Source organism: Pezoporus flaviventris, unplaced genomic scaffold, assembly GCF_033815535.1.
Source record: "Pezoporus flaviventris isolate CSIRO_AGI_PZ_B2104156 unplaced genomic scaffold, CSIRO_AGI_Pfla_v1 ptg000025l, whole genome shotgun sequence".
Classification (NCBI taxonomy): domain Eukaryota; kingdom Metazoa; phylum Chordata; class Aves; order Psittaciformes; family Psittacidae; genus Pezoporus; species Pezoporus flaviventris.
The window spans coordinates 17,893,523-17,916,051 of NW_026892573.1; the positions used below are offsets into that span (position 1 = coordinate 17,893,523).

The 22,529-nt window shown below is 41.8% G+C and overlaps 1 protein-coding gene across 5 annotated transcripts in view; it reads left to right on the plus strand.

The window, feature by feature from the left end:
• The window catches only part of CRYL1 (crystallin lambda 1), a 68,971-nt gene extending 53,617 nt beyond the window's left edge, over nucleotides 1-15,354 (plus strand). For 4 of the 5 annotated variants that reach the window (XM_061457696.1, XM_061457695.1, XM_061457694.1 and 1 more), the window contains 2 exons: nucleotides 11,141-11,247; nucleotides 13,269-15,354. In XM_061457696.1, the coding sequence (XP_061313680.1) occupies nucleotides 11,141-11,247; nucleotides 13,269-13,382 (221 nt within the window). In that variant the 3' untranslated portion in view covers nucleotides 13,383-15,354. Of the gene's footprint in view, nucleotides 1-4,729; nucleotides 4,822-11,140; nucleotides 11,248-13,268 lie in introns of those variants that run through there. The other variant, XM_061457697.1, reaches the window with a different exon arrangement.
• The last annotated feature ends 7,175 nt before the right edge of the window (nucleotides 15,355-22,529 follow it).

Consider the following 22,529-nt stretch of genomic DNA (forward strand, 5'->3'; position numbering starts at 1 on the left):
AACCTAATCTCCTTCTGTGACAAGGTGGTCCCCTTAGTGGATGAAGGAAAGGCTGTGGATGTGTCTACCTAGACTTTAGTAAAGCCTTTGACATCATTTCCTACAGCATTCTCCTGGAGAAAATGGCTGCTTATGGCTTGGGTTGGTGTACTCTTTTCTGGGTAAAAAAGTGGCTGGATGGCTGTTCCCAAAGAATGGGTGAATGGAGTTAAACCCAGTTGGCAGCTGGTCACAAGTGGTGTTCCACAGGGCTCAGTATTAGGGCCAATTCTGTTTAATGTCTTTATCAATGGTGTGGGTGAGGGGATTGAGTGCACCCTCAGTGAGTTTGCAGATGACACCAAGTTGGGCAGGAGTGTTGATCTGCTTAAGGGGTAGGAAGGCTCTACAGAGGGATCTGGATAGGCTGGAATCAATGGGCCAAGGCCAATTGTATGAGGTTCAATAAGGCTCAGTGCTGGGACCTGCACTTTGGTCACTGCAAGACATGGAGGTGCCAGAGCTTGTCCAAAGAAGGGCCACAAAGCTAGCGAAGGGTCTAGAATGCAAGTCTTATGAGGAGCAGCTGAGGGAACTGGAGTTGTTCAGCCTGGAGAAATGGAGGCTCAGGGGAGACCATATCACTCTCTACAACTACCTGAAAGGAGGTTGTAGCAAGGTGGGTGTTGGTCTCTTCTCCCAAGTGACAAGTGATAGGACAAGAGGAAATGGACTCAAGTTGTGCCAGGGGGGTTTGAGATTGGATATTAGGAAAAAATTCTTCACTAAAAGGGCTGTCAAGCATTGCAACAGGCTTCTCAGGGAAGTGGGTGAGTCACCATCCCTGGAGATATTTAAAAGACGTGTAGATAGCACTTGGGGACATGGTTTAGTGGTAGACTTGGCAGTGCTGGGTTAGCAGTTGGACTCCATGATCTTAAAGGTCATTTCCAACTTAAACGATTTTATGACAGCCCTCCCTGTTAGCCAGTGTAGCAGCTTCATCAGCTTCACAGCGGCATTACAGCCATAAAATATTAATTATACAATTTAAACTCTGTTAATGAGTGAGAAAGGATGGCAGGGATGTAGGAAGCATGTGAGAGTAAAATAGTGATATTTGTGGGAGATACTGGAAGATGGAAAGTCTTTTTTTTTTTTAAATGAGTGATGTGGTATTTTTGTTTGGTTTTGAATAAAGAATGTTATTCCAGTGATTTTCTGAGATCAGTGTTACTTCCTTCCATATGGAATGCATACAGTCAAGATCCTCCCATGAACTTCCTGTGCTAATGCCAGGTTTCCCCCATGTTAGTTCTTATGTCCTTTCCTTCATATTCATAAATGGTCTTATTGAAATAGGCCACTTCAGATTACCAGTTAATCCATGCATGAATATTAGGAGTTTTGGATATATGGCTGTGAGCCAACAGCCTTGAACATGGAATAAAATGACAACGTCAAGTCACTAAAAGCAGCAGAAGCAGCAGCAGCAGTTTGAGAACTGAATTGCAACAGACAGGAAGGAAACTGCTTTGAGGGGGAAAAAAAGCACGTCCACATGACATAATATTATAATGTTGATGGTTGGTTTCAGTAAGTTCTGCATTTGAGTCATTATTTCACATGTCAGCATCACAACAAATGCTGTTAAGTCTTTTACAAGGAATATCATCAGACTTCACTAGAGTCATTTTACCTGTTTACTTATCATGGGGTTATGTTAGCAGATACAGTGTCCCTCCTGTATATGTACCTGGCTATCTGTGAATATACTGAAAATGATCCAGCCTCAATAAGATTATATCTGCTGAATGTCCTGGTTCTTGAGCTGTCAGCAACATTTAAGCTTTTGCAAAAAATAACCTGCAGAGCCAGAGGCTAGGATATCATTTACTGTGTTTTACATATTTGCAACAAAAGTTCTTCATATGTATTTCACAATTGACTTAGATCAGTTACCTTATTAGTGGGTTATTTAGTGAGCTATAATTGGAATTTGACATTCTTCTAAACTGCTTCTACTACCAGAAGAGCTCAACAGGAGGAGATAGTAAGTTCAAACATCTGATAAACTAGAAATGCATCTTCATGTTCAAAATTACGTTTATTTTACTGAAAGTGGGAATCATAGAATCACAGAATAGTTAAGGTTGGAAAGGACCTTAAGCTGATCTAGTTCCAAGCCCCCTGCCATGGCAGGGACACCGCACACTAAACCGTGTTACCCAAGGCTCTGTCCAACCTGGCCTTGAACACTGCCAGGAATGGAGCTTTTATCACTTCTTTGGGCAACCTGTTTCACTGCCTCACCACCCTCACAGTAAAGAACTTCTTCCTTATATCTAACCTAAACGCTTTCTCACCTTGTCTAGCGAGGCAAAACATAACCAAGAATGTTTTTTAACATTACTGTAAAGAGGCATGCTGGCTGGTTCAAAAGCAGAGATTATTTTCATTGCTATGGCTGCTGCTTTAATGCTCTCATACAGAGAGCAAACCAAGCTTTAACCCAGTTCCGGAGCTTTTGTACCACAAGCTGGTAAGCAGAAGGTGGGAGAAGCTCTAAGTTAAGGTAATAAAATCTAAGAAAAGGAAGACTGCCTCTGTTTCTCTCCAAACAACATCTAATAAGTAATAAATGATAATAAAACCTCACCTTAATTCAGGCTTACTTGTAAGACGGTACCTCTGAGATGAAATATCACAGTTGTACATAATCATGCAAGCCCCTCTTTTCTCATGAACCTACCAGTTATTTCATATGTTTACACACATTCAGTTCACCTCCCAATAGGCTGAAGAAGGTAGTTTGTAGTGTTTCTAGAACTGCAGTTTTCCTCTATGCAGCTGCGGGGCTTTTCTGTATGAAAAACTTCGTGTACAATAAGCAAAGGTGGGAATTTTTCAGCATACTGACTGCTGTGCACCAGTTTCCTTCTCTAGACTTGTAGGTGTAAAGTGGTTCCCTCCATCTTCTGAAAGGAGCATGTGACTTTGCGTAGGAGTTTTTTATGCTTTATTGCTGAAGTCATTATAGATGTGTCCTGAAGAACACATCTTGGTGCATTCTTCTCCCTTGTGCTAACGAAATAATGTGTATGGTCACTAAGTGGCTCAGACTGAGGATTTCATCCCAGATATTAAACTGATGTAACAAAAGAAGTGCTTTATTTTAGCCCAGTTTAATTCCTTGATCTAGCTCACAACAGTCCTGCATCTCACAACAGTCCTGCACAAATAGTTGTGCATTGCTGTTGAGATGGTAGCAGAAAGACAGTAAGAATAAAACTTTTTTGGTACTACCACTGTGTTAGGGTAGTTGAAAGTATTCATGCAACTACAGTCTAAGTGAATTCAGGCAGGCATCATGTGAATTCACACCCCAACTAAGAGCATGCATCTGTGTGCAGACACACCCTTGATGAAGATAGGATTACATTTAGAAGGTTTTCCTTGGAGCTGTAATGTCTGGAAATGTAATCCCTCAATCAGCAAAGCAAAGGGGTTGGGACATCTTTTGTCTCTGAACATAACCTAACGATGACAGATTCCCCCATTATGTTCCTGAAATATGCATTTTCTTTTCAGTTCTCATCCATACTCATCGTTATTCTTACCAAGTGCAGCCTCACTTTAGATTTTACCTGCTAAAATCAACCCCACCCCAATCTTTTCAAATCATTGATGCTATTACATCAGTGGCTTGACCATCTTGCATGTTCTTTTTGAGTCATTACAGCGTCTTCTTATGCTGCTCATCCGGTTAAAAGTCATCAATTTAATACTCAGTATTGTGAGTCTGTCTTTGGCATGTTCCCTGTCCTTGCCAGTAATGCTTCTCCTGGCTCTTTTTTTTCTCATAAATATCTCAGTGCCTTCCTTGTTTTGCCCTGTGTGTAGTGCCCTTGACAGACAGGTTTACCAAGTTTGCTTGCTTGCATCCTTCAGCCCTCCTGCCTGTTGTCTTTCTTATGAAGAGGAGAAAATGAGCCTTTGCATACAGGAAGCAAAGGTACTTAAAGATGCTTACATGCTATATTGCATGAACATACTACATTTTATACTGTCATATTTTCTCTCCCTTTTTCCAACTATTCCCATCACCTTTATGCTTATGAGCCTCACTTATTGAAGTAACCTTAGGGCAGTGAAGCATTTTATGTATGTTTCTAAGCTAAATATCTGTCCTTAGTTCTTTTTCCTTCATCAATGCCCTCTTCCATCTTGATGATGCAACTAGAGGCATTTCACTGATACCCATGTTTGCACCACACTAGTGCAAATCCTTCAGGTAGGGACTTGAATAAGTTTTTATGGGACAGTTCATTAGCTATTTTGAAAACTTCCTGGACTGTCATTGAAGGTATAAATAAGCAGCAGCTTATTCTTTTGTTGGTGGTATAAAGAGCCTTGCATTTCCTACACATATGGGCAGCTGAAGAGCCTTGAAATAATGCCTTCATCTAGCTTGTGCTAACATGTTCCTGTAACTATATTGAACAAGTCAGAAATGCTAAGTGGGTTTGGTACTTTCAGAGAAGATGGAGTATTCCCATTTTCATCTCTTTAATTCTGTAGTGATTACTCCTTTAGAATATTTTGTTACTCATTCCTCTTCCACTGTCTGCCACACTTCCAAAAATGTGGTAGAAGGAGGATTCAGGGAACTCCTGCTTTGCCTGGAAGTATTTCTGTTCTGTGTTCATGGTTCTCGGGTGCCTGCTGCAATATCTGCCTTCTCCCACAGCCCCTTCCTTCAAACACTGATGAGGTAAGTGTGCAGAGAAGATAGAGGTTTACACAGAAAGCCAATAAACCACATAGACAAGAGGAAGCTATCATCATTCCTGTGCTGTGAGTTGATTCCTTTCTTTCTCTGTCCCAGATGCATCTTGAGTTATTCTTTTTATCCAGCTGGAGATAGTGGGGTACAGTATGGGCACAGCAACTGGATGCAAGGAGAGATCTTGATTAACAGCCCCATTTGACATCTTCCTATTTCTCCACCTCACAGGTGCTGCCCTGTGTCTCATGCTGTTTACAGATGCTAATTCTTCCAGCTTAAGCTGCTCCCTGGGCAATATCAGCAAGGATTAAAGGGATTCTGTCATATTTGTTTTCCGTCTTCTATGTTCCATGCACTCTTCTCATCCACCTTTGCAATGGCCCTGACCTTTGAACCAAAGGACTCCTAAGTCTAAAGGCCTGGAGTCAAATATTTGCCAATTTTGAGTTCGTAGTTGAAAAGCGAAGTGATTTTTCCAGCAATATTGCCCATTGCTCAAGTGCCTTTTTGAAGCTGGCAGCTGAGGGTTAATCTTGATTACTGAAACCAAGTTAAAGATTGCACTGGTCTCCACTGACATTTCACACTGAGAGAGCTGTCTTGAGTTAGCTATTCTGAAATAATAATTTTTTTAATCTTTGAGTATGACCATGTGTATATTCTAACTGTCGGTGTATTTCTTTCACTTGAGACTGGAAAGATTTTGCCATGTCCACCCCCTGCTTGGCATGCAGCATGCATGCCTGCATGTTCCCATTTCCGCCACAATGTGGAGATCGACTATGCTAATGCTGCTGCTCTTCTCTAGACCCATAAGACTGGGGGGGGGGGGGGGGGGGGTGTTACCTTTTTCCTATTTTGCTGACTTTGCATAAGGCTTCTTTTTATTCATATGTTGCGTGCAGTGAGTGGACTGTATTACCTAGCCTGCATTTGGCATCTCTTTTGCATTGGTCAGCTACACCCACCCAGAAATTGTTCTGATTCATTCAAGCTGTAGGTGAGCTGGCAGCAGGAGGTGGATCTCCAAGACCAGCTGGCTGAGTGAGCTCTGAAGGTGGTTTCCAGCTAGGAGTTCATACTCACCAGGTAGATGGATCAGGCACATCCAAGCATTCAGCCCAAGATACGGATGTTACCTCTTCAGGCTGAGGCTCATGAAAAAATATTTGGCACACAGTCTTCTATCTTCTCCTGACTGTACCAGAATCAAAACTACTCACTAGACAAGCTTACCAGATGGTTGAGAGGTTCACCAGGACTTTTGAAAAAGTACCAACCCCAAACTATTTGGCTCTGGTCTAGGTGACATAGACCTGTATCAGCCAAGTACCAGAATAACTGGTAACTGGGACTGCTCTGTTTACCATTCCTTCTATCACCAATTGCTCATGTGGATTTGCCTGAATGGCCATATATGACTGAATTGCCATTTTTCGTTTAGTGGTTGTCCAGCTGGCAACAGCTGCTGCCAGCAGCTGTGAGTCAGCAACATGTACCCAAGTTCACATAGTTCTGCACTCTTCAGCCTCAGTCATTTCTGCTTCTACATCTGGGAACTTTTCTATGATGTTTCACAATGTGGGGGCAGACTTTTTGCTCAGACTCCTCACTGTTAGAAGAAAAAGCTTGCATGAGCAAGGTGAAATGTAAACATTATTGTTGTATTGTTGGTGCATGAGTCTCATCCAGAATTGCTTTGGGTTCCCAAGTTTGCTGAGGTGGCTACCATATCCCCTGTAGGTTCATCTGGGTTGGCTTCAAGTGCCAAAGTCTGTGAGCCCAGCTGTTAAGATTTAACAGGCAAGCACTTATGCTAGTGATAGAGCATGGTCAGCAAACCCTGATAACCAGTAGTACCTTCCAGAGTGTTTATGGAGGTGAATGATCTCTGCTTATTCCCTCAGTGAAGAAATAGAATTGTACCATGGCTTCTCCCACATCCCACAGTAATGCTTCTCTTCCTGAATCTCACTTCCTGCCAGTGATGTTTTGGAGCCCACTAGGCAATTGCAGGCTTCTGGTTGTCAAGAAAATTGATGAAAATACTAAATTTCCATACAATTAGAGCAGCAATATACCTGTATGACCAGCTGACCTCCCTTTTTGTGTTGAAGGCCAGAACATACCAGGGTGTGTTCTAGCAACAAATATTGTAGGTGACACAAGGAAACAGGCTGACTAAATGCTGATTGGCACACTCCTGGCACCAGATACAGTTTAAGCTACTCAACAAGGCTGCTGGTTTTCTCAGAGCCTCCTTTCTTCTCATACTAGAGAAAAAATGTTTCTAGGCCATTTTTTAAAGAGAGTTGAATACTTTCTAGTCTCTCCATGTTGCTCTCATGCAATGGGCATGTTCTCCTGTCCTTTCAGCTGTTCATCTGATAGTCATCATGACTTCAAAGTGCTAATTTCTTACAGGAAAATTAATACTTCTGAAGCATTTGTCTTTTGGAAGTTCTTCTGTTTTTGGTCCAGAAACAAGAGGGTTTTCCATACTCCTCAGAAAGAGTGTTTTTCCATACTCTCATTCAGAGGTCTTTCAGAAAACCTGTACTTCAGTGAATTCAGGCATGTTGAGTTGTGTAAGTGTTGTAGTTTATGATTCATGGTTGTCAGTAGCCAGAGATTTCCATCATTCATCCACCTCTCAACCTCACCCATTGAGGGTTAGACAGGTGTGCCCTCTATGGTATTGCATTCCAGGGAACTGTCTACAAGCTGTTCAGGAAAGAGATTGTTTCCATGACTCTTGACTTGAATTGCATTCTTTCGTATGGTAGCCAGGCCACCCCACTTACATTTCCTGCATTTTGTGGTTGGATAAACCCACGAGCAATTCAGGTTCATGCTTCTCAGTGTGTATGATATCCTGAGTCTTCATGAAAGAGTCTGTGACCCTAACTGCTTGCCTTTGTCTTCTGCATCTTTCTTCTCCTTGGTTAGATAATTATCTAATAAAAAGAGAGGTAGGATGCACATTCTTCAGTCTCTATGGTTCTCAGAAAAGGGAGGTTATCACAAGCTTTTAGTGGATATCCAGAACTTTCCTTCTCAGATCTGGAGTGTTCATCAGGATAATCAACATTCTTCCTGGTGTCAGCTTGCTTACTGCCAGACAATCATTGCTCATTTACTGTTGTGGTGCAGCTCATGACTTCTTGATTGATGTACAGTGGGAAATGCTGCCTGATCCTTTCTTGATTATGTGGTAGTTAATAGCACTAAAAAGTCTACTAGATGTATATGTCTGCCTAAATGACCAATTTATCTTTTTGGTGCATTGATCATTCCAGTTTCTCTCTAGTGCCTCAACAGTAATTTTTTTTGAGATTCCTACTGGAGCTGATAAAGCCAGACCTTTCCCTAATTCAGCCAAGGTCTACGTTTTGCCATTTTACCCATTATTGCCAGTTAGCTGGTTCTCAGGTTCTATGACCACATGTTATTTAAGGTCTTCACAGCAGGGTCAGCTCCGAGGCCAGACCAAGCTGCTCAGGGTTTCATCCAGTCTTGGGAGCTCCCAGAGTTGGACACCCTGTGCCAGCACTTGAGTATCCAGTTGCAAGTTCTTGTTTCAAGTTGTGCCTGTTGTCTCCTGTCCTCCTGACATATAACAACTGTAAAAAGCCTGGCTCTGTCTGCTCTGTGACCTCCCTGTAGGCACTGGGGAGCTGCTGTTAAGGTTCCCCTGAAGCCATTTTTGCTCCAGACTGAACAAGCCCAGCTCCTCCAGCCTCTCCTCACAGAGCAAGTGCTCCAGCCTCTACCATTTTGGTGGAGGCTGAAGTTGCTCCAGTTTGTCAATGTCTTTCTTGTACTGGGGAATCCCAAACTGGATGCAGTATTCTGGATGCAGTGTAATGAGTGCTGAATAAAGGGGGTAATCACTTCCTTCGATCTAGTGGCTGTGCTGTTAACACAGCCTATGATGTTGTTGTCCCTCTTTGCTGCTAGACACACTGCTGGTTCACATGCAGCTTCAGGATCAGGAGTTCTCAGGGCTCACAAGCCTGTGTTGTTGCAAGGAGCTTTTCCTTCTGAGATACAGGGTCTTGCATTAGTCCTTGTTAAATTTTTTAAGGTTTTGTATTGGCTCATTCCTCCAGGCTGTCTAAGGGTAGCCCTGTCCTCCAGTGTGTCAGCTGGTCCATCCCCTGCCACCTCCCACTCCTCACAATTTGGTGTCATGCACAGACTTTGTGAGCAAGGGCCATTAAGCAGTGCAAGATAGATTGCTACAATACTCCACTTTACTGGCCTCCAGGTAGAATCCAACCCATTAACCACTACCCTCTGTGCCTCAGTATCCAACCCATTTTTTGTCCATGTAGCTGTCCAAGCATGCAGACCTTAATGTCCTAACTTTGGTACAAGAATATCAGTATCAAATGCCCTTCTAAAGCTGAGGTAAGTGATATCCACTACTTTCCTATTTTCCACAAATCCAATGGTTTTATCACAGAAGACGAGGTTAGTCAGACATGATTTACACCATGGTGTACCCATTGGTGACTACATGCTAACTGTCACAATCATTTTCTTCTTATTCCTGTGCCCAGGAATTTCTTTCCAGAGCACTTGCTCCTTGATTTTCTCTGGGACAGAAGTGAGTTTACTTGGCCTGTAGTACCCTGGATTGTTCTTTTGACCTTTCTGAAGATGTGTGCAATATTTGCATTCAGTCATCTGGGGATCACAGATCATGACATTGATGCATTGGCTGACATGATTTTTAAAATACAGTAAAAAGCAGCCTTGCAATGGGCCATTTCTCTCATGCCTTTAGATATAGCTTGTCTTGTCCCATGGTCTCAGGTGGGGCTGGGTTCTTGCGGATAGTCACTGACTAGGTCGTCATTTACTGCTGATAGCTCTTCTCGTTGAACCCTGCCTCTAAGCACAAAGGCATAGGAGACCTTGTCAATAAAGACTGAAGCAAAGAAAGCAATGAGTAACTCTGCTTCACCTGTTTCTCCTGTCACTAAATCCACCACCCATTCCGCAACAGGCCCACACTTCCCTTGTTCAGCTTTCTATTGCTAATGTAACAGTAGACCTTGACATCCTTGCAAGTCTGAACTGGAGCTGAGCTTTGGCTTTCCTGACACCATCCCTACATGCCTAGGCAGTATTTTTAAATTTCTCCTCTACAGCCTGTCCCTTCTTCTGCCTCATGTATGCTGCCTTTTTGCACGGGAGCTCATCCAAGCCAAAATTTTGATGTATTTAATTGTCTTCCCAGTATCAGAATGGATTGTTCTTGCCCTTGGAGGGTGCTGTCCTTTACTGGCCCCTCCACTGCTGCTGACCCACAGGCTGTCACCCAGCCAAGTCATCCACCCTATAGAATAGTTCCATACATCTGAGCTGCTCTTTTACAGAGATAGCACATCCTCTCCTTGCCCTTCCTGAAGTGTGTCTCTGTCCACTGCAGCACTCCAGCTGTGTGAACTATCCCATCATGCCTCAGTTGGACCAACAATGTCATAGCTGTGTGACCCCACATGGAACTCTTCTTTCCCCTGCTTGTTTCTCAGGCTGCATGCATTTGTGCACATACACTAGAAGTGGACTCCTGCCTTTTTTTATACTTCCTTGAGGCTTTTACAGCTTTTACCATGCACTCCTCTCTTTCTATCCCAGTACAACCCCTTCCTCACTTGACTGCACCTTGTAATCTCACTTTTCCAGTGTTCCTAGTATAAAGCTTTTATTACCAGATTAGGCAGGTTTTTGGAAAAGCAGTGCTCAGCCATCAGAGAGGGCCCTGTGGTCATAAAAGCCAAATCCTATAGCTGACCCTAGTTGTGATATAAAATCTTGATCTGCAAGTTCCATCTGTTCCTCTTTAAGCCTTTCTCCTCACTGGAGGCCACCTGGGTCTCCACGCCTTTGACCCTTATCTGCTGAGCTGTGTTGCTCTTGATACACTGCAGGCCAATTAATAAAAATAAAACAGGAAGTCTGTGATTCTGTGAATGCTTCAACTGATATGACACATACTGAACAGGAGGAGAGGTGAGAGCACTCTCCTCATGGGCACAGGTCAGGGAAGCTCTCTAGACTCAAGTAACAGAGCACAAGTATATCCATGGTTGTGTACTGGACCTCTCACATAGCATTGCCTGCTAATATGTAACATTAATTGGTTTTGCAGTGAAGGCATGTCCTGAATAATTTTTGCATGAACCTAAATGGAAATGTGGTAGATATAATCCAGTTTTCCTTGATGATGTTTAGGTATCTTAGTCATAAGAACACACTTTTTTTTATGGACTCTCCTTTGGATCCTGCTTAAGCACAGGCAGCCTTACTGAACTTAAGCAGGAATTTCTGTTGAATGCAATTTTTCACTCTTATTTGTAGGTATTTCAAATTATTGTGAAAGATACTGTGAAGGTATGAGACTTGTTCTGAACACATTTGGACCAGTTCCAGAATTTTCAGGTGAAGCTGAACAGAAAATCAGTCAGGTAAATATGAAGTTAATAAATACAGTAACATTCAGAACAAAGAACTTTAGGTTTTACCATTTGTAGCATTTCAGTTTACTGTTAGAGGTACCTGTAGTCTGTATTTCTTGTGTGAATGTGTGTTTTAAACAAAAAGATCAGCAAGCAGAATGCAAGTCTCTTGTCAAAGCACTTTGATGTACATCAGTGGAAATGGATCTAGCAGCTGAGTAACATTATTACTAGACAGAGGAGTCAACTCGTAACAACTATGGGTTATTGACATTAAATCCTCCACACTATTTCTTACCAGTTCTGTCCTGTGTTCTCTACCATAATATGCACATCTCCAAGCTTCCTTTCCCACATTACTTCTCTTTCTGTGTCTTCTTCCTACTCCATATTTCTGCATAAACCCTGTAGCTTTTTTCTTCTGGATGTTCTTTTTCTTGGTTTTCTGTACTTTACAAACTAGAGTTCCAGTGTGTAATGCGTGCAAATACACATTTAATTTAAGCATGTGAGCAGTCCAGTAAGGTTACTTGCATGATTAAATATAATCATGTTTAAGTGTTATACTGGATTGAGACCTGGTTTATCCATTAAAATTTCTAAGCCCACCATTTATTTATACTGACTATATAGAGGCTGTTTTGTTAGGCCACAGGAATTGGTTGAAGTATTGTCATATTCTAACTCTGCCTTTTCATAGTTCCCTTTTTTAATGCTTCAGTAAGAACTGAAGTGTGTGTTAAATTGTTCCTGATAAGTAGTCAGAGATTAATTCCATATGTGAAGACAGTCTGTCTGGAAGATAGCATTTTTTGTTCCAATTTATGTTAATGCAATTTTAACATCAGCTATGTTAAAAAGAAATCTTTATGCTTAAGCAACATATAGTGTTTACGGTAACAGTCAATAGTGTGGAGCTATTCATGATTAGAAACTTTTAATTGCTATGAAACAGTCTGGGTTCCACTGGATTCCACTTCAGCATCTGTTTGTGTGTTTGCAGTCTTCAATGCCAAAGATGGGCTTGCAAGAATCCCCTCTTAAGAGTAAAACATTAAGCATTTCTTATCTTACACCTCTGTCCCTCTCCCTGATTTTTTTTCTGGATTGACTGCAGCTTGCCAGTCATTGGTAGCAGTTTCAGGTTTTACCCAGTTTCTCAATACTTGCCTTTTAAACCTAAGACCTTAGGTACTATTTTGGCAAAGATGACTTTGTGATCTCTACCTGCACTCTCAAAACAGCTTTTTTTCATTGAAAGAAAATCTGTGACAGAGTACCCTGGCCAGAGCTTACTACCTCTTGCTCTCCTTCCAGTGATACATTTAACTGGCACTTCTAAGGCAACTTCAGCTGTGCACTCAAAAATACCTTCCCTCCCCCCCATTTTGTTCTAAATGTCATCTTTGCATGCTGTCTTGTTCAGATTTTAACATCTTGTTCAGGCTTTACCTTTGTGTCCTCAGTAGTACTGTGCTTTCTCCCCTATATTCCAATAAACAAAAAAAAATCGTAATTGTGGGTTTGTTATGTGTCTTCCCCTGTCATTCTGTTTATAACTGGCAGTCCTAATGCAAAATGTTTTTAATAAACATGGGATCCCTCATTACATTTATTAGGAGCCAGAAGAGAGATCAGAGCTTTAAATACACACAAAGGAATTTGGTTTAGAGCCCATTTTCAGCCACATAAATGTCCAGGTTGCCTCATTCCTACTTAACAAAATGTTATTATCAAAGAGACTAGACAGTGCTGTGTGGGGCAAACCAAGAGAAGAGGCCTACACTTTGTTCCGTAGGCACCTTCATTGCCACATTCAGGCCAACCTTCTCCACCTGACAGCACTCCTCATACAGATTAGCTCATTTCCAGTCACCCATGTAAAGAATTAGTGGTTTATTGCTTGTGATTAACTTACAGTTTGTGTGGATGACTGCTTGGTCTGATGCAGGGAAAGCAGGAAGACAATGCTGGTGACAAGCTTTTTACTCAGAATGAGAGATTTAATCATTTTAAATTTTCTGTTCCAGGCAATGTCTGAGAAAATTCCAGTTGTTCCCAAAGTCCTGGATGCCAGGAGAAAATGGAGAGATGAATGTCTTGCTGGTCTTTCCAAATTGAAAAAACAAATGAAATCTGACTGAGGTGCACCTTGTCTAACAGGAGAGACCAAACAAAGAGCAGATCTTCATTAAAAAATAGGAAATTCTTGGTCATGCAGAAGAGGAGACTGAACGTGCAACCAATGATATGCACAAATATAGAGACCAATGAAATATTTGGTCCAAATTTGTCATGATATAATTCATGAATAACTGGAAATAGTTACTATGAAGTTCTGTTAAAATTTATCAGATTACTATATATGCATTAGATGTGTAAGCATTAGTAGTTTTAGCAATATTAATATTGTGCAATGCTGGAACACAATCATGTTTTAAATAATGCATTTTTCAGCTTGCTTAGGAATTCAGCACTTGAACAGTATTTGCTTATGCAGGGATCTGAAATAGGCAAACATCAGCTGTTTGTCACTGAAGAAAATAAGCCTTCACCCACTGGTCACTGCAACAGCAAGGTTAATTTGTAAAGCACTGACTGTAGATAGAAAGTTGTACTGAGTAAAGAGTAGATTCACTGGCCAGTGAGCTGAGACCTTAACAGCAGTAAGGGTGGCTTCAGCTGGTATTTGTAGCTGTTCCACAATGTAGAGGAAATAATTACTCCTCCTTTCCCTCCCTTTGGCACTTCTGTACCTATATGATAATCTGTGAGTAAATAAAGCAGAATTCCCCCTTCATCCCTTACCCTGTTCCTGTAAGACTCAGCAGAGATCCACTTGGTCTTTAAGACCATGCACCTGGTACCCCATGACTTTACCTCCAGCTTAAGTCAGATGTTTGATGCTGACCACTGGCATTGCTGCATAAATATGTACCCTCTTTTAAGACTGGTCTGTGAGAAATAAGATATTTTGATGTAATAGCTAGTTTGGGAGACAGTATGGTATAGTGAATTGGTGTGTACTTTATCCCAAAGTACTCCACAACTGTCTTGAGTCATCTTGGGATGACTCAGGTTCACCTCTCTGTTGCCATGTCTGTTTTGTACATTATCTGAAGCAAGAACTGCTTCTTTAGGACTCAGCTGTAGTGAATGTAACAGCTGTAGCGGAAGGGATCCCAGGTATCTGCTATTCTGCTCTCCTACAGAAGGAAAGGTGCAGCAGCTTACATGCTATCCTTCCTACAGGAGACACAACATCTCCTCCACATACAGGGGCACAATATACACATTGAAGTAGTAATATCCTCAGTTGCTGCAGTGGTGTGTTTGGTGCACAGCAGGCAGTGTTATTATGAATGTACGTACCCTGTAATATAGTTGGACTTTGATCTTAGCTGGAACCTTAGGGCATTATGCAGATAGTAAGAATAACTCAAAACAGTGCATTTCACCCACATGCTTAAGTCATTTATAGAGGGTGCAGCACACAAGTTGCTGAAACTTGCTACCATTTTGAGATAACAGCAGAAATATCTGTGCAGACATCAATACTACTTACTTCTGCTTAGGTTACCGTGAAAGAGATGTAAGATAAATTGTACTGCTTGACATAATTAGTGGGCCAGGAACACATCTCTGGATGTGAAGTGTGGGATGGGAAGCATAATGCAGAGGCTGTCCTGTGCTCCTTTATAATCAGTGAAGAGAGAGGAAAATTGGAAAACTCAGTTTATTTTGTCCTGATAGAGGCTTAAAATTGTCAGGTTTCTTCTATTGCTTTTTATTGCCACAGCGACTGGCTCAACTTGTATTTAGACATCTGAAGTTTTGGAGGTCAGTCCTCAATCCTGATGCCTTATTAAGCAATAATAAATTAATTATGGGGCTGATTTCCTCATTTTAGGTATGTTTCTATATTTCAGGTGAGGCTATCGAAAGTTCCAGTTACTTTTGAGATTAGACCTGAGTATATGACATTGTCATAACTAATTAGCTCACATTGCTTCTGTTTATTCTGAGATATTTTAAAACTCAATCATGTCATCAAATATTTGCCTCCATCTTTACTATTTCCTTATGAATAAAATATTTTAATGAGGAAAGTATTAACTTCTGTGTTTCAGTGTGATACTGTAGTAGTAGCACTACATAAGATGTCTTTAGAAACAGTGTCCTCTTGGCTGCGAGGAAAAGCCTGCACCACTCCTATGGGAGTGGAGTGAATTCCGAGGAGAGCTGTTGGTAAGAGCACTGTTTCCAGTGGACTTTTGAAACACATGAAACCACTTTGTTTTCTGGTTTGCTAGAAAACAGCATGATTTATTTTCTCTATGTATATTCAAAGAAATGCTCCATGGGATTATGCATTCCTCAGCATTTTTCCTTCTCTGATGATTTATGTTCCTTCAGTGAAGAATGATTGCCCCTCACCAACCGCTGAAGTGGAGGGACACTTGCAATAAAATGGCACTTAGTGTGCATGAGGTTTTTTCTTGAACCTGAATGTGGAATGGAGATTTTAATCCATGGCTTTGTAGACTTCTTCCAGCTACTTGGATTTCAGACCTATATTCACAAGAAGTGGAGATGTATAAGATGAAGAATCATCCAGAAACTTTTTTTCCTGCATCTATGAGTAAAATGAAGTCTAAGAGCCCGTAGTTGCATGTGGATACAGGAAAGCTTTGCGCAGAACCTTGACTTACTTTTTTAATAGGTTCTCTAAAATACAGCTGTAAATTTGGCCTAAATTGAATGTTTGATCTGTTTAGCTTAAGCCTAGATGGTGTCTATTGTTATAGTAGTAATGGGTTGTCCAAGGCCTCCATAAGGGTCCAGCACCTCCTTGTCAGCACACTGGAGCTGTTTTCCAGCAGAAAGCATTTAAAAGCTTCTGTAACTTAAAGCATTGTGAGATCTTTCCTTTGCATTTGTTATGTGTTTAACATCAGGTCTTGCAGTCACTCTTTCAGTATCGTAACAGTACATACTTTCCGTATGAAGCCATGGTGGTTTGTTCTTGGTCTGCTTAAACAGATGATAATACTCATAACAAATACAATGGAGGCATATTTTTGCAGCCAAGGGAGAAAGTGATGAGGCTGGAAAACCCTTGCTGTCACTCTGATATTACTGAAAAAATGAGGTTGTCATTTAGGAGATTCCAGGAACTGCCTTGATGCAACTGGTTCTTCTGAAAGAGAATATTTTTTTATTGCATATTTTTTCCTTGACTTGCCCAGTAATTCGTTATACATTAAAACTGCACTACCAGTGGAAATGGTTTACCACTCCCTTGTGCTCCACTGCAGCAGAGGCCTCCATGAACACTGTGACCATCTCCATGTAGCACAGACAAGTTCATAATGTGTGCATTGCTCCTGCACTGCTATAGCAGAGCTACCAGTCAGCTTTACCCCCAGCTGTGTTGCTGTGGAATTTGTATCTTCTTTTTAAGATCTAATTAAAAACTTAATGGGGTGTAATCTGTCTATTGAGTTCTTAGTAGTAATAAAGAATTTCATGCACTTAAATTATTGGAATTACCGCCATAACACAAGGACAACAGACCAAGAAGTGCACAGCTTTCCACATTCCAGAGCACCACAAAACCAGATTTTCTGATATTACTCAGCAATGCCATTTCAAACCTATGCAGTAATGGAAAGATGTAACTGTGCCATTTCAAACACCCCTGAGTAGTGGGAATAGTGAATTGCATAACCAGGCAGTTTAACCAAATGGGCAGTGCCTGTGCCTGATCTGGATTGTACAGAAGCTTATGGAGTAGCCTGAAGTTGCATTGTGTAATTCTGTAAACCAGAAATGTTCCTTGCATTTGCGTTTGCTTTTCCTAAGAAGAAAAGTTAATTACAAATATCATCTCCCCCCTATCAATATCTGTGTCAGTGCATAGTGAAGGGTGATTACATAAGTCTGATGGATTTTTAAAGTCTGAATATAGCTTCAGTTGCTGAAAGAGACACCACCATACTTCTTTAGTCTTCAATTTGCAAACCAAAATCTATTAAAAGTAAGAATATGACACCAGAGAAAAATATATGAATTTTCTAACAAGATGCAGGTATTATTCATATTACTAGAAATCAAATCATACTTCATTAAGTAATAAGAATTTATGTTTTAATCTGATTTTAGTATCTGTATAGTTTATTATAAGGAAAACTGTTAGATAGGGATTAACGCAATTGTATTTAATCATCAGTAAAAGTGAAGTACGTGTTAGCACGGCCCTACTACACTGTGTGAACAGTGCTCACTGTGTCCGTACATAGCTTGGCTTTCAAGGCTCTTATACAAATTACCATCCTGACTCCTCTGCAGGGTGCTACTTCAGAAGAGCAGTGCCCTACCAGCTCATTGCACCCACTGCCAAAACACTTGCCATGACAGCTCTCCAGACAGCAGTCACTGAATGTAGCCTCAGGTAATCACTGCGCTGTCCACCCTTTTGACAATCCCGTCCCCATGCATATGCAGAGCAAAAGAAAGTGGGATTTCCAGCAGCCACCTCTCCCGTAACCTGCCAGTGAGTTTCTTGAATGTCAACAAAAAGACTTTACGTTGCCCACAATCCTGGGGTTTGTTCCATTTTCTAGGCCCAAATCGGTCTGTGTTGGCTTCCTGCCCTGTTTCGGTAGCAAAGGAGTTTTGGTTGTGACATTTAAATGGACAATCTGCCCAGCTCATAGGAAGCCCAGCCACAGCCTGCTGCATAGCTAAAACCAGATGTTAATAGTTCATCCTCATTCATGTGCCTTCCAGGCTAAAGGCTTGGACTACTCACCTGTAAAATCAATTTTTCCTTCCAAGGTAATGACCCACAAAAGGTAAATGAGGTCCCTCTGTCCTAGGTCCAGGATCTCTGCTCCATAATCCCTGCTGAAGCTTGTCTGATTTTCCCTAATGCCGGTTACTGCTGGCTGCCACCCATCTGAGATGGCATTAGTTCAGTGTGAGCAAAGTTTGAGAACTTCCCATGAGACCAATATATGTCTTATCAGCAGCATATGGCTCTTTTGCCATGTCTGTAGTTGTAGGACCTTCTCCAGATGGTCATATCAAAGGCTCAGAAACCTGTATTAAAATGTTGAGCTGATCACCACTGGATGTTAGAGACTATAAGAAGGGCTTGAATATAACCATGGTCATGATTTATGAGTAATACAGTGTAACAACAGAGATCATTTGGAAGCTGCCTACTTAAGGCAGTGTTGAGAGATTTCTGGAACAACACATGATCACCTGGTTTATAGTAGGAAAGCACAAAGACCAGAACTGTATGAAGCTTGGCTACCAAGGGAGGACTGGTTTGTTTAGCAGTAAGTCCATACCTGTCTTTTGGTAACACTCAGTGAGTTTATTTTCAGTGGTGGCCCTGGAACTGCATTACTCTGCTTGCTTCTTGTAAGTCCTCCTTTCTGTGTACATTTCCTCATGAAGTTTCTCTGAGGGAATCAGGACCTTGTATTTTCCATCTGTTTTGTGATATATGACCCTTTGCATAATTTCCAAGCTCATGCAGACATACGGTCACATAATAGAATCATAGAATGGTTTGGGCTGGAAAGGACCTTAAAGTTCATCAAGTTCCAACTGCCCTGCCATGGGCAGGGACACCTTCCACTAGATGACGTTGCTCAAAGCCCCATCCAGCCTGGCCCTGAACAGCTTCCTTGCAAAACCTGTTCCAGTGTCTCACCACACTCACAATAAAGAATTTCTTATATCTAACCTAAAACTCCTGTTTAAGTTTGAATTCATTCCCCCTTGTCCTATCACTACACTCCCTATATTGTACTTTGTTGTATTTCTTTTTCCTTTTTTTTTTTAAACCTTTCTTTGTGTTGTGCATTCACCATCTAGCATCCACCTTTTGTTTCCACATTAGTCTCTTCTGATGACCCTTTATTACTTATGTCTCTCAGCTGCACCAAGGATCATCTTTAATTCAAAGATGCACATGAGGATTAATTGATACCCAGATGTTGTACCAGCCTCCCACTCCAGTCTCTACAGGCAAAGTGAATTTGTGGTGAATACTGATATTTCTCTCTCAACACATGAGATCTGAACACCAGCCTCTGGCCATCTAGACCCTGCTTGATCATGGCTGATGTCTCAAGGGCCTGTTTTGGTCATTCCCCAGCAGCACATCACAGGTCCTCAGGCACAGCACACCTGCCCATTGGCAGCATCTCCTCTGACTCAGATGCCTCCCAGGAGAGTGCTGTGTGCTGCTGGTGGTGGAGAGCCAAGCACAGCCTTTTTCCTAATCCTCTCTGTTGACAGTGATGTTTGGCTTCTCTGATTTAATCTCATGATATGTTCCAAGATGAAACTGCTCCCTGTTTTATGGCTGACTCAGTGCCTGTTGAGATCATTGCTGATTGACAGCTCCATGAGCCTAAAACAAAGTTACTGGCAGAAGGTGTTTTTATACTGTGGGGATTTTATATCTGGACCCAGAAGGCACGATGTGGTACAACCTGATGGTGAGTGTGGTCCCTGTAATGGAGGACATTATGTACCCTTTTTAGGTTCCCAGGGCAGTTCTTTCACCCCCTGGCTCCTGTTAGCTGCCTTTTCAACTGCTTACATCTTTCCTAAGCACTGGGGACCCCACTGCAGGCGATACATGGGGTGGATGTACCAGGCTGCTGCACAATGCCCTCACCATTATCACTCATACTGGTGCCCTTGTTCCCTCCAGCTCTCCCTTCATATTCTTTCTTTATATTCTCCAGCGATGAGTTATATTTTTGATGATTTCCAGGCCTGTTTGGTAAATACCATCCTTCCAAACATAGTTCTCTCAGGGAGTCCTTATTTTTTGTTACGTGTACTATTATTTTTCACGTTTTTTTTTGTGGTATATCCTACAATTTCCCCTGGAGAAAACAAATTTTAGCAAATCTGTGATACCTGTTCCTCTTTTTTTATTCCCTTTGGGGGAAATTGTGAAATGCTTAATACGTGCTTCTGCTTTTGTAAGTCTTTTTCTCAGTCTGAACATGGAACTAGCTACAGTTGCACAAACTCCATCCTTGGTTAAAATCTCCAGTTCACATACCTGGGAAAACCACAGAAGCTGGGTGGAGATAGCACAGTCTCCACAACTAAATTGAAAGCTGACTTGATTGAAGTGGATTTATTAGGGAGAATTTTATGACAGTACGTTTTCACCTTTGGCAATACCTAATAGGCAGCACAGCAGATAGCTCGGGCTGAAAAACACACCGAGTGCAGCCTGGGATGGAGGAAGGATTCAGTGGGTCATCCTCAGGTCCATGTCAGCATCTCCCTTCACTAACCTGGAAGACGGGCAATGGTCCTGGCCCACTCCTACTGCTTCTTTCTGCTGTTTGTTCTTACGCGGTGTGCTTTCTCCTAGCAGCCCTGTTTTTGCATCTGTGGCCTTACACAGTTCCTGCCTTTCTACCCCATCTTTTTACATTTTAATCTGTGCCTATCTGGAGGCCCTGACAGTCACCCTAATTTTTCAGCTGCCCACTCACTGCTGAACTGTATCTCAGCATTCCCATTTTTCCCTCTGGTGCCGCTCTTGGTGCAGGCCAGTGGCTATCAGGTGATCCACCCTCCCAACGAAACAGGTTGGAAATGGCAGGTAATGGCTGCAAAGGCTTCACAGGAGCCTGATCTGAGGGTGACATGTTGGCAGAGGTTGTTTACTCAAGCCACGGTCTAAGCCCTGAGTGTGGCCAGTCAGAAAAGCCTGACAGGAGACCAAGCCCCTGACACCGTAAGACAGTGAGAAGCCAAGCAGATTTATCACCTGCTGCTCATGTTTCCACATCTCCTCCTTTTGATGCCCATGACTTTAGCTGACAGTTATTTTAACTGTCCACTTGGTTATGAGCTTTATTCCTTTTTGTGAGCATTGAGACCATCCTCACATATGTACCTACGCTCTTGGGCTCACTGCTTATGAAATAGATTAAAAAGTATTTTTCAAGCTTTTACAAGATTGTACAAAGTTCATCCTAGGTGAAAAGACAAACATCAAGAGAGCTTGATCTGCTGCTCAGCTTTTTAAAAGAAGTCTTCCTAAGCATAAGTTAAGCAACTGAACAAGCTATTTGTGAGCAGTTGCAAAGGTCTTTGAGCTCTTTTAGAGATGGTTAGATACACATCTCTTGGAGATGATGCAGATATAGTTAGTACAAATCAGAAATCCTTCATCCCTATAAATATGCAAATTAAAAACAATTAAAATACACAACACTGCCTAATGCTTTATATAAGCATACACCCAATGTTCATGCAGCCAACATTAGTTCATCTAACAGTAGAGACCAAGAGGAAGACCAAGAAAAAGGGGGGGTGACACTTGGTCCCAGCAAGTAAAGGCTAGCTCTGAGAAGGTGGTTTCCAAAGTGGTATTTTGGGAGCATTTCAGGTCATTGTAAGAAAAGCAGCAAGACAAATATTCAAGGAAGTGATCCAAGATAGAGTTGTGGTGACATCGCACAGCCTGTTGTGATAGCACAAGGGTTTAAACGAAATGGTTTAAATGAAATGGTTTTAAACTAAAAGAGGGGAGATTCAGGCTGGATGTGAGGAAAAAAGTCTTTACAATGAAAGTGGTGAAACACTGGCACAGGTTGCCCAGAGAGGTGGTGGATGCACCATTCCTTGAGACATTCAAGGCCAGGCTGGATGTGGTTCTGGGCAACCATATCTAGATGAAGATGTCCCTGCTCATCGCAGGGAGGTTGGACTAGATGGGCTTCGAAGGTCCCTTCCAACCCAGACTGTTCTATAATTCTATGACCGCAGAAAGGTGTAAGCTTGCTATGCAAGCAATAAAATAATACCATTCATGGAAAGGTGGGAATAAGCCAGAGCTGCTGAGACATCCAGAGCTGCTGAGACATCACTATTGCACAAAGTAATGAAGAAATCACAGTGGATACTCATAGCTTTTAGAAAGGGGAAGTCACGAAGAAAATGGGAAATAAAGTCAAGACACTGGAATGTAGGCCAATAACACTAGTCCTAAGGGAACAAATACTGTGAAGGTGCAGGGAGTGTGGAATAAGTACTCAGATGAGGGACAAAACTGTACAGTCCATCCCAACATAAGGACTACCATGTTGAAATAACCAGGGAGCTTATCAGGAGGCATTGGTGTCAACACTGAGGCTGTGACACATGAAGAAACAATGGGAAAACAGCTCCAGAGCAGGACAGGGCTGTAGAGCTGATGGGAAAAGGCTACTGGAGCACCAGAAAAGTTCCCC